This window comes from Lepus europaeus, chromosome 9 (genome assembly GCF_033115175.1).
Source record: "Lepus europaeus isolate LE1 chromosome 9, mLepTim1.pri, whole genome shotgun sequence".
In the NCBI taxonomy this organism is placed as follows: Eukaryota; Metazoa; Chordata; class Mammalia; order Lagomorpha; family Leporidae; genus Lepus; species Lepus europaeus.
The window spans coordinates 55708247-55723311 of record NC_084835.1 but is presented as its reverse complement, the minus strand read 5'-3'; the positions used below and the strand labels follow the sequence as shown (position 1 = coordinate 55723311).

Below are 15065 nucleotides of genomic sequence, written 5' to 3'. Positions count from 1 at the left end.
TTCTCTAACCCAAACACATATTAACTCAATTCAGAATTTATCATAACTGCATTATTAATTCTTCCTGTTTATTCTCAGACTGGTTCACACCCCTGATTTTTTTTTTTTTTTAAGATTTATCTATATTTATTTATTTGAAAGGCAGAGCCACAGAGAGGAAGGGAGGGAGACAGCTTCCATCTGCTGGTTTACTCCTCAGATGGCCACAACAGCCAGGTCTGGGCTAGGCTGAAGCCAGGAGCCAGGAACTCTTATATGGGTCTCCCATGTGGATGGCAAGGACCCAAGCACTTGGGCTCACTTTTGCTGCTTTCCCAATTGCATTAGCAAGGAGCCGGATTGGAAGTGCAACAGCCAGCACTTGGATCTGGCACTCTTATAAGGAATACCAGTGTTATAAGCCTTTGCTAATGCCAGCTCCCACACCCCTAGTCGTCTTTTTTTTTTTTTTTTTTTTTAAGATTTATTTTTATTTATTTGAAAGCTAGAGTTACATAGGGGAAGAAACGAAGAGGAAAGACCTTCCATCCGCTGATTCACTCCCCAGATGGCCACAACAGTTAGGCTAAAGCCAGGAGCTGCTTTTCAGATCTCCCACATGGGTGCAGGGCCCAAGAACTTGGGCCAATCTGCTGCTTTTCCAGGCACAGGAGCAGGGAACTATATTGGAAGTGGAGCAGCCAGGACACAAACCATCGCCCATATAGGATGCCAGCACTGCAGGAAGTAACCTGCTGTGCCACAGCTCTGGCCCCACCCCTAATCTTAACTAGCTCTTTGCAGGTGTGTATATATATATATATATATATATTTTTTTTTTTTCTTGACAGGCAGAGTGGACAGTGAGAGAGAGAGACAGAGAGAAAGGTCTTCCTTTTCCGTTGGTTCACCCTCCAGTGGCTGCTGCGGCCGGCGCACTGCAGTCTGTGCACCACGCTGATCCGAAGCCAGGAGCCAGGTGCCTCCCCTGGTCTCCCAAGCGGGTGCAGGGCCCAAGCACTTGGGTCATCTTCCACTGCACTCCCGGGCCACAGCAGAGAACTGGACTGGAAGAGGGGCAACCGGGACAGAATCTGGCACCCCAAGCAGGACTAGAACCTGGTGTGCTGGCGCTGCAGGCGGAGGATTAGCCTATTGAGCTGCGGTGCCAGCCTTGCAGGTGAATATTTTTAAACACAGTAGATAGATGAAATATTTCTTTGTAAACTAGCATCCCCCATCACACATTGGAAAGACTTCATATTTTTATTTCAAGGAGTTCCTACACAATAAGAAAAAGGGTTTAGAAAATTACTTTTTTAAAAAATATTTTTCTTGTGGCGCCGGCACACCGGGTTCTAGTCCCAGTCGGGGCATCGATCCTGTCCCGGTTGCCCCTCTTCCAGGCCAGCTCTCTGCTGTGGCCAGGGAGTGCAGTGGAGGATGGCCCAAGCCCTTGGGCCCTGCACCCCATGGGAGACCAGGAGAAGCACTTGGCTCCTGCCATCGGATCAGCGCGGTACGCTGGCAGCAGGGCGCCTACCGCGGCGGCCATTGGAGGGTGAACCAACGGCAAAGGAAGACCTTTCTCTCTGTCTCTCTCTCACTGTCCACTCTGCCTGTCAAAAAAAAAAAATTTTTTTTTTCTATACTTTTTTTTACTTTTTTCTATACTTTTTTTTTCTATACTTTTTTGCTTTTTTTTTTTTTTTTAAGATTTTATGTATTTATTTGAGAAGTAGAGTTACAGACAGAGGGAGAGCCAGAGAGAAAGGTCTTCCTTCCATTGGTTCACTCCCCAAATGGCCACAATAGCCGGAGCTGCACCAGTCCAAAGCCAGAAGCCAGGTGCTTCTTCTCAGTCTCCCACGTGGGTGCAGGGACCCAAGCACTTGGGCCATCTACTGCTTTCACAAGCCACAGCAGAGAACTGGATTGGAAGAGGAGCAGTGGGACTAGAACTGGCACCCATATGGGATGCTGGTGCCGCAGGCGGAGGATTAACCTGCATCCATGGTGCTGGCCCCTAGAAAATTATTTTTAAAAATCTTAAAGAGCCTAGTATCAACTTAAAAAAAGACAGTATTTAATACAACTCAGCTATAGTTTTGGTAGAGAATCATTATTTTTTTAAGATTTATTTATTTATTTGAAAGAGTTACACCGAGAGAGGAGAGGCAGAGAGAGAGAGGTCTTCCATCCGATGGTTTACTCCCCAGATGGCCGCAATGGACGGAGCTGTGCCGATCCGAAGCCAGGAGCTTCTTCCAGGTCTCCCACATGGGTGCAGGGGCCCAAGGACTTGGGCCATCTTCTGCTGCTTTCCCAGGCCACAGCAGAGAGCTAGATCAGAAGTAGAGCAGCTGGGACTAGAACTGGCGCCCATATGGGATCTGGCACTTCAGGCCAAGGTGTTAACCTACTGCGCCACAGCACCACCGCCAAGAATTTAAAATAACTGGTTAACATTGCTTATTAAATTGTGGACTGGCATTTGGTACAGCAATTAAGATGCCTGCAACCCATATTGGAGTGCCTGGGTTCATGTCTGGCTCAGTTTCAGATTTCAGCTTCCTGCTGTTGTGCACCCTGGGAAGCAGTGATGATGACTCTGGTACTTGGGTCCCTGCTACCCATGTGGCAGAGCCAGTGTATTTCTGGTTCCTTGTTTTGGCTTCACCCAGGCTTGGTTGTTGCTGGCATTCTGGGAGTGAACCGGTGGGTGGATGATCTCTCTCTTGCTCTGTCTTTGTCTCTGCCTTTCAAATATAAATAAATAAATACATAAATAAAGTGGTAATTAATTGTTCAGCTTTATATCACTGTTATGCCTTTTATGACTAGAGGATGAAGTGGTCAAACCTTGATGGGAATTTAACATTCTTTTTCCAGTACTTGAAACGTCATCTGCTGCCTCCTTGGCACATTAGCAGGAAGCTGGTTCTGAAGCAGAGGCATGTGCAATCTCGGACTCTGATATGAGATAATGGTTCCCCAAACAGCAGATTAACACTGTGTGCCGCAACACCCTCTCCCAAATCAGCTATTTTCTTAACTCCAGAAATAGACTCTAAATCTGTTCCTTAACAGTCGTGGTGCCAGTGGCAGTGTCTATTTCTGATATGGAGTGTGGGAATCAGGTCCTGTGTTGGAGTGCTGATTCGAGTCCTGGCTGCTCCTCTTCCCAAACAGCTTCCTGCTAATACACCTGGGAAGGCAACAGATGATGACCTAAGTACTTGGATCCCTGTCACCTCAGTGGGAGACCAGGTTGGAGTTCCTGGCTCAGCCCCAGCTGTAACAAGGCACTCATTACTTGCCTCTATATAATCTGAACGTAAAGTTTCAGGAAGACTTTTGATGAAAGTTTCATGAATTTTCAAGCAAAAACTGCAGCGTCCTGTTGATGAGAGGAATGGGACATGTGTTAATGTTCTTTCCAGTGGAGTAAATGAAGGAGGGATATCTGGGGCATTCTTCCACCCTTTCTCATGCAGATGCTACCTGCTCTTTGCAGATGTAATACAAATGTCTATATAAATAAGTCAGCCTCTTACTTCCTTTTTCTGTTTTTATCGGATAGCCAGGAATATATATACAGTACTCTTTTAATCTAATTTTAGGTTTTTCTTCTCTTTGTGCCAGTTTCTTATTAAATAATACCATCAAATAAATTAGAAATGGATTTAAGCTGCACATAACTAGACCAGATGTTCTCATCCAACCCTGTGCCAGTCATTGAACTGACTATAGCAGACGGTCACTTGCTGCTGTCGTGTCACTTGCTGCTATTTCTTTCTGTTTGCAGAGCCCGACATTATATTCACATCCCTGTGCACTTCAGACCAAAGTCGGTGGGCAAGTTTGAAGGTTTACTTGTCATTCAAACTGATGAAGGCAAGAGTGTTGCTATTCGACTAATTGCTGAAGCTCTTGAAAAAAATTAGCTAGACTACATTTTGTGTAAAGTAAATTACATAAGTTATATTTTGGTAACTTCATTTTTCTACACTACAATTATGCTCTTGTACTTATTTTGTATGATAAATTGGCTAAGTATAACTGTAGATGTTTGGTTTTGAGAAGCTAATACCAAAAACCTAATATATCATGTAATTAGTTAAGTATTAACTTTTACAGGAGAGAAGAGAGTTATATTTTTGCATTGATTATGTTTTTCTAATATTGTATATATTTTAATGCAATATATCCAGAAATAAACTTAATTTTCCACTGTACTTGTCATTTTATCTGATGTCATACAGAAGTTAGAATATCACCTTGTTCTGCCATTTTCTTCATTCTGCTAATTGTCTTCAAGCTTCCAGGTCTGTTCTGTGATTTTTCTCCTCCATTACGGTTTCCTTTCCCCCAAGAAATTCCTCCTCCTAGCTAATCGCCTAATGGTCAACTTACTTAGAGAGTTGTTTTCTCCAGAGTAGGGGAGTCTTCATATCCTGTGCACATACTATAGAGAGACTGGTACAGGTCTTTTAATGTTGCCATTTGTCGTTAAAGCTAGACAGGCCTTCTGCTCCAGAATCCAGTATAGAAGGGTCCTCTGTTAGCAGGAACTTGAAGACACAGGTGAGAGGAGAGGGTGGCGGCCTGCAGCGGGGGTTGGGCCGCAGCGAGCCATGAGTTGAAGACAGCCAGATGATTCCATGCAGAGCAATGTTCCACACAGCAAGAGCCATGGTGAGTGGTTGCTTCTCCGACATGACTTAAGAGTCAGCATGTTTTTCTCATGTGAAACAGCACAATCCTAGGCTGTGAAGTTGTGTAGTGGCTTATGGGGATCACATTTGGGTGTTCTGTTGATGGAGTAGAAGACTTGAGGGGCTTGGGGAAAGCTGTCCTGATGACATAAACACAATTACATTTTAAAACCAGGGGCTGTGAGTCTGAGAAAAAAAAAAAAACACATCTTCTTCCATCTTTACCTCATGTATCCTTTGCCTAGAAATCAAATTGTAAAAGCATTTTTCACTCATTTAAACAGGTGGTGCTTTTGCTGACATCACCCAACTTCTGCTGTGGTCACGATTTTGTACATCAAATGTGCCGTGTATTCAAGCTTGAAGGTGCATTTACTTGACAACACTCAGCCTCAAAAATGTTAGAGTGCTTTTTAAAAATGTTTGCCACTGTCTTTCAATTCCTAAGGGTTGTGATGTTTCTGTTTCTGTGTAACAATTTCTTTGCCTTTGAAGTTATACTTAAAAGGTAAAAAAAAAAAAAAAGAAAAGAAAAGAAAAGAAATAACAACCAAAGAAACACCTTAAAAAAATGACTCTCCTTCCATAGACCTTGTACTTAAATTTTTTTTCTTCTTCTTTTAATTTTTAAATTTGAGAGGCAGAGAAACACAGAGAGAGTGTGTAAGCTCCCACCCTCATCTGCTGGTTCACTCCCCAAATCCTCACAACAGCCAGGGCTGGGCCTGGCTAAAGCCAGGAGCCAAGAACTCAATCCGTGTCTGCCACGTGGTGGCAGGGAGCCAGGTATTTGATCCATTACCTGTTACCTCCCAGGGTCTACATTAGCAGGAAATTGGAGTCAGGACTGCAGCTGGGGTGCAAACTGAGGCACTACCTTGTGGCTTGTGGGCATCAAAGCTGGTGCTTCAGCCACTGAATGGCTGCCCCGACTAGGTACTTTTTATGGATTTGTGTTCTCCTGCCTCCATGTTTTGGGAACACGATGCGTGGGAGCTTAAGAGCAAGTGGATGTGAGTGAATGATTCCCTCAGGCAATCGTCACACCAGGCCAGCTGCCTCTGTTCTGTCTGCCGATCTAGCAAGCGTGGAATAACACAGTTACAGTCTAAGCTTTGCCCTAATCAGCTCTCCTTCTGGGAGCTGTTTCCTTCTTCCATTCCTTTCCTCCCCACATGGACACCTTGACTCTTATCTCTCCTGAGCTCCAGACTCCTGTGTCCAGCTGGACATTGTCACATGATTGTCAGATAGTCATTTCTCTTGATTCTTGTCTGCTGCCAACCTGCTTTGCCTGTTTCCTTGTCTCAGTAGATGTCACTCACCAGTACCCTAGGTTTTTTAAAGGTAGAGTTATAGACAGAAAGGTCTTCCTTCTGTTGGTTCACTACCCAAATGGCCACTATGGCTGGCACCGTGCTGATCCGAAGCCAGGATCCAGGTGCTTCTTCCTGGTCTCCCATGTGGGTGCAGGGACCCAAGCACTTGGACCATCCTCCACTGCCTTCCCGGGTCACAGCAGAGAGCTGGACTGGAAGAGGAGCAACCAGGACCAGAACCAAGTGCTTACATGGGATGCCGGTGCCGTAGGCGGAGGATTAACCAAGTGAGCCATGGCGCCGGCCCCGGTTTTGGTATCTTTTAAACCCTCAACTCATCTCAAGTTTCTCAAAAGGATATCTAAAATAAATCTTCTTAAGTCATTTCCCATAGCCTAGGCCTCCATCAGCTCTCTACTGCCTTACCAGCTGCCTGTTCTGAGCTCTAGAACACCTCTGCTCACCAATAGGTAGAGCTACGTCTTTTAATATGCACGCTCCCTACTTGTGCATCAATAGAGTTACCTGTCCTAAAGCCCATTCTCCTTGCACAGGGAGGCCCTGCCTCCTCTGGCCTAACCTACCGTCTGACCACCTTCTCCCGGGCCGGCCCCTCCCTCTTCATGTCCTCACGCTGGCTTATTTGCACTGCAGTCCTCATCTCCACCTTATTTGTTTACTGGTTAGTAGTCTCCCTCCTGTAGCATGTGATGTGAGACCACAGTTCTGGCCCGCCCTGCGCTCCAGGAATCATTACTCCTAGACAGCACCTCCTCTTCCGTAGATCCTGCCACCGTTCCCCTGTGCACTCCTGTTCTACGGGGTTCTCTGTCCACTACCCCAACACGGGTTTCTGGCTGTACTTCTTCCCATTCCCCATACACAATGGGAAGCCCTGTCAGGAGAGCCTCTGTCCTGGCAGAACTCCTTACCTGGTTCCTCTTGAGTCCCTTGTACACATTGCCTAGGAGGAAGAGCTAAACATTGAGTGCTGCCCATGTGCCCACTATTGTACTTCATTTTCAACAGCTTAAGAGAGATTGGCCTTTCACTGGGCAGGGAAGCTGTGGAAGGAGAGGAGAGACAGAGCTATTTGGGGGTGGGGTGGGGGTGGGGTGGGATAGTTGTGTAACTGTGTAGAAGAGACTGAGCTCACTGAGTGTAAGTAGTTAGCTGAAATGGTTTGAGCTGGGATTCAAACCTTGGTTTTTCTGATTTGGGTGCCCAGTTACACATCATCGAAACTACTCTTGATGTAATTAGATAGATGTATCAGTAGCATGTGGCTGCTTTTAAAGTTTGATTCCCTTGGGGCCGGCGCTATGGCGCAGCAGGTTAAAGCCCTGACCTGAAGCGCCAGCATCCCATATGGGCACCAGTTCTAGTCCCAGCTGCTCCTCTTCTGATTCAGCTCTCTGCTATGGCCTGGGAAAGCAGTGGAAGATGGCCCAAGTCCTTGGGCCCCTGCACTCACATGAGAGACCCAGAAGAAACTCCTGGCTCCTGGCTTTGGATCAGCACAGCTCCGGCTGTTGAGGCCATCTGGGGAGTGAACCAGCGGGAGAAGACCTCTCTTTCTCTCTCTCTCTCTCTCTCTCTCTCTCTCTCTCTCTCTGTCTCTACCTTTCTCTGTAACTCTTTCAAATAAATAAAAATAATCATTTTTTTTAAAAAAAAGTTTGATTCCCTTTGATTGTAAAGCAACCCTTAGATTGCAAACTAACATTTCCTGCTGGTATAGCTCGCTGGAGTCCACAGAAGTGACGATGTCTCTCTTCAATCAGGTTTGAGTTTTTGCAGGTTTTGCACGGGCTATGCAGAACTCCTTGCTGGAACCACTGCTGACTTCATTAGTCCAGACATGAGCCTTGCTGAGAAGCATCTGTTTCTAGTCTTCCATTACACTTGGAGGTTGCGATGGCTTTATATCTACAATATAAATATATATTCTCTGAGTCTATGAGTACCATTAAATTGGGCTGTTTCTCACAATTATGAACTTTTTGTTTCTTAAGTGGCTTTCCTCCCTTCTCAATTCAGTATTAATTTTCTAAATTTCAACACTACACACAATATATTCTATATTTTTAGAGCTATTTGATAAAAGCTTTGTTCTGCAATCAAAAATTATTTTCCCAGTCTCTTCGTAAATAGTGTTGTTTTTATGGATCTTTTCTGTTCAGTGAAAGCTAATTTATGAACCCTCATGAAGAATCATTTCCTGTACGTTGCTCATTCTGAATGTCCAGACGTAGGAGGACCATGCAGGTCTCGTCTGGGTTCGCAGACTAGCGGCAGACTCCTTTGGCACCTGATCCACTTTACTCCTCAGTTTTTATGCAGGTTGTATCTTTTTAGGTTTGCTAGGTTGCTTTCATTGAATTTTAAAATGCCGCTTTGTGAAGTCCCACCATCCCAGGTCTCCCTATGTGGTTTTGTGCTGCCTTCCAAACTTGAGACTCCTTGTTCCCCAAATTCTCCCACAAAAATGCCACAGGACCTTGTAGAAAATCTGATGACACTGTTTCCTCTGGCGTTATTAACTGGGCAGGCCAGCGCCGTGAAAGTAGTGAATTAAATGGGTCAAGTGTTAAATTTCTTTTTAAAGAAAGATTAGTTTACTTGTTTTAGATAGGAGAATAAGCAAATAATTTACAAAATGTTCAGAGCTATGACATTTATATAAACAGTTTGTAAATGTGTGTTATTAAAGAATGTGGTGGATGTAATAAACAATGTGTTGGCTTTTAAAAATGACTGAGACAAGGGAGTTTATCTTGCTCATGATTCTGTAGGTTCAAGTCCAAGATCAGGAGGGCCATTGGTTTGGCATCTGTTGAGGGTAACAAATGGCGCTGGCAGATCATGTGCAGAGGAATCCAATGGTGAGCCAGGAAGCAGAGTGAACAGCTGGGCCTGACTCAGGCTTTTACAACCAACCCTCTCCCAAGAACCGTCCAAGGGCATATCCGCAGTGACCTGAGACCTCCCACTAGGCCACCTCCTCAGTACGATCATTGGCCCAGGCCTCCATTGTCCCAGTACCATTATGTTATGACTGGAATTTAAAGTCTTGTGTGAGTTCAGGAGCTAAATCATGTTCAGGCATAGCAGGCTACTTCTAAGACAATCCAGAGTGGTCCCTACCTCCTAGTGTTCATCACTTTGTGCAATCCCCTCCTCTTGAGTAACTTGTTTCTAACAGTAGAACGCCTCAACAACAATGGAAGTGTCATTTGACTCTTGCTAATAGACTCCCTTGCTGCCTTTAATGAAACACATTGCCATTCTGGGGAAGGCCATGTGGCAAAGCATCGAGGATAGCCTCTTACCAACAGTCCAGCAAGCCAGAAGGAAGTCCCTTCAGGTGAGACCCCAGTCTTAGCCAACATCATGATTGCTGCCTTGTGACAAGCCCCAGAGTAAGGATCCAGTGGGCCACCATAGAAACTGGAACAGCAAATACTTGTTTAAAGCCATGAAGTTCACAGTAATTTGTAATGCAGCAATAAATAACTATTAACAGTGCTTAATGGGGAAAAAATGTAACAAGCTCTTACAAGTCAGCCACATCAATAAGTAATTACATATAAAAAGTAGAGACAGTTCAACTACTGACCTTTTTATGATTTAAAAGCTCCTTTAATCTTAAATTGACATTCCCCTTTTGTTTCATCTTTTAAAGTTTTAATTCTATGCCTAGTTAGAAAGCTAGGCATACTGGCTCAAAGAATCCTGTACATTGGTTTTCAGATGCTCACTATTTTACAGGATGATGAACATTTTGGAGCTTGTTGGACGCTAAGGGAGTCAACAGGAATGAGAGTAAATGACACTTCTGTGGACCTTGAGGATTGGCTTGTCTAGGCAGGAGGGACAGTGGGTACCAGTGCAAGCTCGCTGGTGAGCCAGTACCCTCAGAGCAGCAAGGTTAACGTTGTGCAGCCATGGCCTTGAGTACGGCATTGAGGTGAAGGGTTAAGTGAGCCAAACTGTTTTCATTATCCTATATCCAGTGCCCACCCCCAGAAACAGATGTGTGTGAATGTCTGTGGGTTGAAGGCTGGAAGGCTGATGTATACTCAGGTAGCCAAACTGGGCAGCCTTGATGAATTTCAGACAGTGCAGGATGCCGCCAGCCACCACATGGTCCAGTAGATTCTTTTCACCTTCAGTATGACCCACAGGGCTGCCCTTCTGGCCAGTCAGCATTAGTTACCATCTGGGCCATGTGAGAGACAGACGGATCCCTGAACTTTGAAGCAGGGCATGAAATCTGTGTGGACTCAAAATGGGCACCCTCAAGATGTGCCAAGGGTGGAAATGAAGATGGGGGTTTGGGGAGGGCATCAGCACGTGACCTTGCCATGGCTCAGTTTTGCAGAGGGCATCTCTGGCTCAGCATAGCACCTATATTTCCACTGAGAAGTTGAGCAGCTTTTTTGGGAGGGCCTTTATTAAGAAGCCCAGAGAGGTTAATTTGCTCTGCCTGAGCTAGACTTGTCCTCACCTTGCCTCCCTCCAGCCTCACTCCTCCTCCCCTCACTCTCATGGCATATCCTCTGGTCTCCTGGGTCCCCCTGTCCCTCCTCCCTCCCACTGAGACACTTTCCCTAGGATCTTAGGCCTTTAGGGAAGACAGCCCACTTAGTGATGAGTAACTGGTGGATGATCCTGTTGAGGGCAGGAACTAGGCTGTGTTCCCCCAAGCCTCTGTGCCTGTAGGAGGCCAGTGGGTGGTAGGCTCCAGTGTTGTGAATGAACGGATGCCCCATCAGCTGCAGCGGCTGTCTTGGGTAAAGGGAAATATCCTGAATGTACGCACAGTATAACCCAGGGATAGGTGGACACTTTCTTAGCATAATAATTTCTCAAGTCAAAAGCAAACCAGGCTAATGAGCAGACACTGGAAGCATTAAAGTCAGGATCAGACCAGGGCAGTTCACCACAGCTGCATGCAGTGTCAGAAGAGGGGCCTCCCGTGGCCACGGGGACAAGAGAAGAGACAGACTCATTAGATCCCAAATGTGGCGGCTGATATCCTGTTCTTTACAGGTGGTCTAATTGTTGATAGAGAATTTCTTCTAAAAATTATAAACAATAAGGGAATTGCACCTAGTAATACAACGGGAGCACTGGCTTCACATGGTGCGCTGTGTCACAATAGGTTGTGGTGGTTCCAGCTGCGTTTGTCCTGTTGCTCATGAAGGGGTGCAACTGGGGCTTAGCAGTGCTTGTCGGGAATTCTCCACAAGCGCAAGTCGACAGCAGCCGCCACTGGTCTGCCATCGCTCCACTTTGAGCATGACCTACGGTGCCGGGCCACCCACAGTTTCTCTGCTCTTGTCTCAACCTCCCTGGAGCAACTTCCATCCATTTATCTGCTCTTTATATATATATTTATCATATATGTCTATATATATATATGATAATCCCTACATTTATCACATCTTTATTAGGATTTTACCTGTTTTTGTAACTGTCCTTTTGTGAACATTCACATAGCAATTGTTTTTCAGTTCCAAGGTTGCATAGGTTTTGAGTAGTCTTTCCCAGACACTCCTTTGCCCATTAGCTCCTTTTAGTGGGGGAGTTGGGAGGCTTATTAGAAATGCATTATTTTGGCCGGGGCCGCGGCTCAACAGGCTAATCCTCCACCTTGCGGCGCTGGCACACCAGGTTCTAGTCCCGGTCGGGGCACCGTTTCTGTCCCGGTTGCCCCTCTTCCAGGCCAGCTCTCTGCTGTGGCCAGGGAGTGCAGTGGAGGATGCCCCCCAAGTGCTTGGGCCCTGCACCCCATGGGAGACCAGGAGAAGCACCTGGCTCCTGCCATCGGATCAGCGCAGCGGCCATTGGAGGGTGAACCAACGGCAAAAAGGAAGACCTTTCTCTCTGTCTCTCTCACTGTCCACTCTGCCTGTTAAAGAAAGAAAGAAAGAAAGAAAGAAATGCACTATTTTACATTGGAGCAGAACCTCCTGTCAACTGAGATGATGAGAGAAAGAGAGAGAGAAAGAAAGAAAGAGAAAGAAAAAGAGAGAGAGAAGGAGAGAGAGAGAGAGAGAGAAAGAAAGAAAGAAAGAAAGAAAGAGAAAGAAAGAAAGGAAGAAAGAAAGAAATGCACTATTTTACATTGGAGCAGAACCTCCTGTCAACTGAGATGATCAGAGCCTGGCTGGAAGATCAGTTTATTTGGAGGTCAGCATGAGTTTGTAAGCCTGGAAGCAGAACAGGCTACTTGGCAAGCTTTTGTTTGGTTACAGGTTTTCTACTCTTCCTTACAGGGTGGGGACGTGCCTTGAGTAAGGTTTAAACAAGGCAGATCTGTGCCATGACTATGGATTACATTAAACATCCAAGGATAACAGCGACAGTTACAGACGTGGCTACTGATCAAGGGACTCACTACATTCCCGCGCTGGGTGTTAGCTCCACACAGGGGTGGGCCAATGACGGGATGTTAATATTCTTGTAATGGCCCTAGGACACAACCTGACGGCTTGAGGTCGGTGGACAGGCGTGTGGTCACCTAGAGCATGCGGTCAGGGAAGCCCGGGGCCCCAGTCCGCTGCCCGACAGTGTCGTGATGCCCGTGAGGAAGGAGATCCCATCAGGGACGCCGACACTCCTCATAAACCCGACTCTGGAGAAAGTGCCTGCTTGGGACTGGCGTGGAACAGCAGTAGTCAGGTGGCAGGACCAGGCTGAGCCCTGAGGAGGCGGAGCGCGAGGGCGCCCTGGGGCTCCTGGGCTGACCCAGCCTTCAGGACTGTCCCTGATGCTTCTGGTCTGGTTCTGCGTTTTCCGTGGTGGGCTTGGCGCCGGGGGCCAGGCTGAGCGCAGATCCCCACACTGCCTGAGCCCCTGCCCACAGCGGCACTGGGAAGGCGAGACCACGTTGGGCCTGAGGGAAGAAGTGCACGAAGCTTGAAGCTCGGGTGAGACTGCTTCGGGATGTACGGAAATCCAGGCTGTGGTAAATGCAGCATTTCAGGGAAAGAACTGGCAAACCCCCCCCCCCCCCATCCCTCAGATGGATCACGTGTTAAAAAGAGTCCTTGAAGAAAATGTGGAAAAACTATCAGTTACTCAAATCTAATTAGAAACTGCACGTTGTATAAGAAAGACTGGTGAACTCAACCACATACAAATTAGATTTGTCTGGGGAGAAAAAAACAGGACGACAGTCAAAACACACCTGACACATGGGGAAGAATATTTGTAAGAATGTAAAAGAACTTTATGAAAAGGAAAAATCAATAGTCCAATAGAAAAATAGTTAAAACACATGAGCAGGGGCGTTAATAGGAAATACAAATAACCTGTGGTGCTCGGCTTTCGAGTCTCAACAGTCTTGGGTAAGTCCAAGGTGACTGGAGGCGGCCTGGGTGCAGGCTGTGGGCCTCTCAGGTGTCTCCTGTGTCGCCCATTCTTGGAGCAGTAGGTGTTTGGGTCCTGGCATTCTTAAGGGGAATGAGACTCTGGAGGTCTTTGTTTGGAATCAGCACATGGTGACTTACACTGAAGCCGGAAGTGACTCACAGGCCCCCTGAGCTGTGTAAGCCACAGGGAAGGCCCAGAGTCTCTGGAGGAAGGTGTAATTCCATTACGGGAGGACACAGAGTGTGGAAGAGCAAGGCAGCGTAGCAGAGCACAGCTCCTCATGGGTGGTTCATGCACATGGTATGTGTGGTAACAACCTATCCACTGACCTGGTGATCACTGTCCTCAAAAGCAAATGACGGTGCCAGTTCCTGATCTCTTCACTGAATGTGTGGTGTGTATGTGAGAGAGAGAGAGACAGGGACAGAGGGAACCACTCTGTCTGGCTGTCACGACTAACACCCGAACCTTTCCACTTACCAGTTTTGGGCAGATTCGACCTGATCTTCATTTTTCTCAGCACTACATTAAGGATAACCACGCCACTTATTTTGTAGGTGAAAAATGACAAGATATAAAATGCTTATGACAGTGTTGTTGTCACGTAAGTGATATAAAAGTTGTATGTAATATATAAATTAAAAATTTATAACATATTGGGGCAAGCATTGTGGCGCAGTGGGGTAAGTTGCCACTTGAGATGCCTGCACCGCATATTGGAATGCTAGTTTGAGTCCCAGATCCATTTCGTTTCTTTTTTTTTTTTCCTTAAAGATTTATTTATATATTAGAAAGGCATAGTTACAGGACAGAGATAAAGAGAGGTCTTCCATCTGCTGATTCACTCCCCAAATGACCGCAATGACCAGGGCCGGGCCAGGCCAAAGCCAGGATCCAGGAATTTCTTCCCATTTGGGTGCAGTGCCCCAAACACTTGGAAGTGGAGCAGCCAGGACTCAAACTGGCACTCATGGGATGCTGGCACTGCAGACGGCAACTTTACCTGCTATACCACAGCACTGGCAGCTCCTGGGCTTCTAATCCAGCTTCCTGCTAATGTGTCTAGTAGGCCCAAGTGCTGGAGGCCCTGCCACCCATGTGTGAGACTCAAATGGAGTTCTAGGCTACTGGCTTCAGCCTGGCCTAGCCCTGGCCATTATGGCCATTTGGGGAGTGAACCAGCCAAGGGTATCAATCACTCTCTCTTCTCTCTCTCTCTTCCCCTCCATGTCTCTTCTCTGTCACTCTGCCTTTTAAATAAACTTTAAAACATGCACATATGGGACCAGCGCTGTGGCACAGTGGGGCACAGTGGATTAAGCTGTGGCCTGCAGTGCCGGTTCCAATCTCGACTGTTCCACTTCCAATCCTGCTCCCTGCTAGTGCACCTGGGAAAGCAGTAGAAGATGACCCAAGTCTCTGGGCCCCTGCACCCACGTAGGAGATCTAGAAGAAGCTCCTGGCTCCTGGCTTTGGCCTAGCCGAGTTCCAGCTGTTGCCGCCCTTTAGGGAGTGAACCAGCAGATCTGTCTCTCCTTTCTTTCTGTAACTCTACCTTTCCAATAAAGAATTAAAAAAAAAACTTTAAACATGCATGTATGTGTTAGTATAATATACCTTGTTTTTTTAAAAAATTACTATATATCTGAAATCATTGTTTATTGGC

At 46.4% G+C, this 15065-nt stretch overlaps 1 protein-coding gene across 10 annotated transcripts in view; it reads left to right on the top strand.

Moving 5' to 3' along the window:
- Nucleotides 1–4159, top strand: part of CEP192 (centrosomal protein 192) — a 146488-nt gene extending 142329 nt beyond the window's left edge. For all 10 annotated transcript variants that reach the window (XM_062201313.1, XM_062201319.1, XM_062201321.1 and 7 more), the window contains one exon: nt 3788–4159. In XM_062201313.1, the coding sequence (XP_062057297.1) occupies nt 3788–3926 (139 nt within the window). In that variant the 3' untranslated portion in view covers nt 3927–4159. The remainder of the gene's footprint in view (nt 1–3787) is intronic.
- The last annotated feature ends 10906 nt before the right edge of the window (nt 4160–15065 follow it).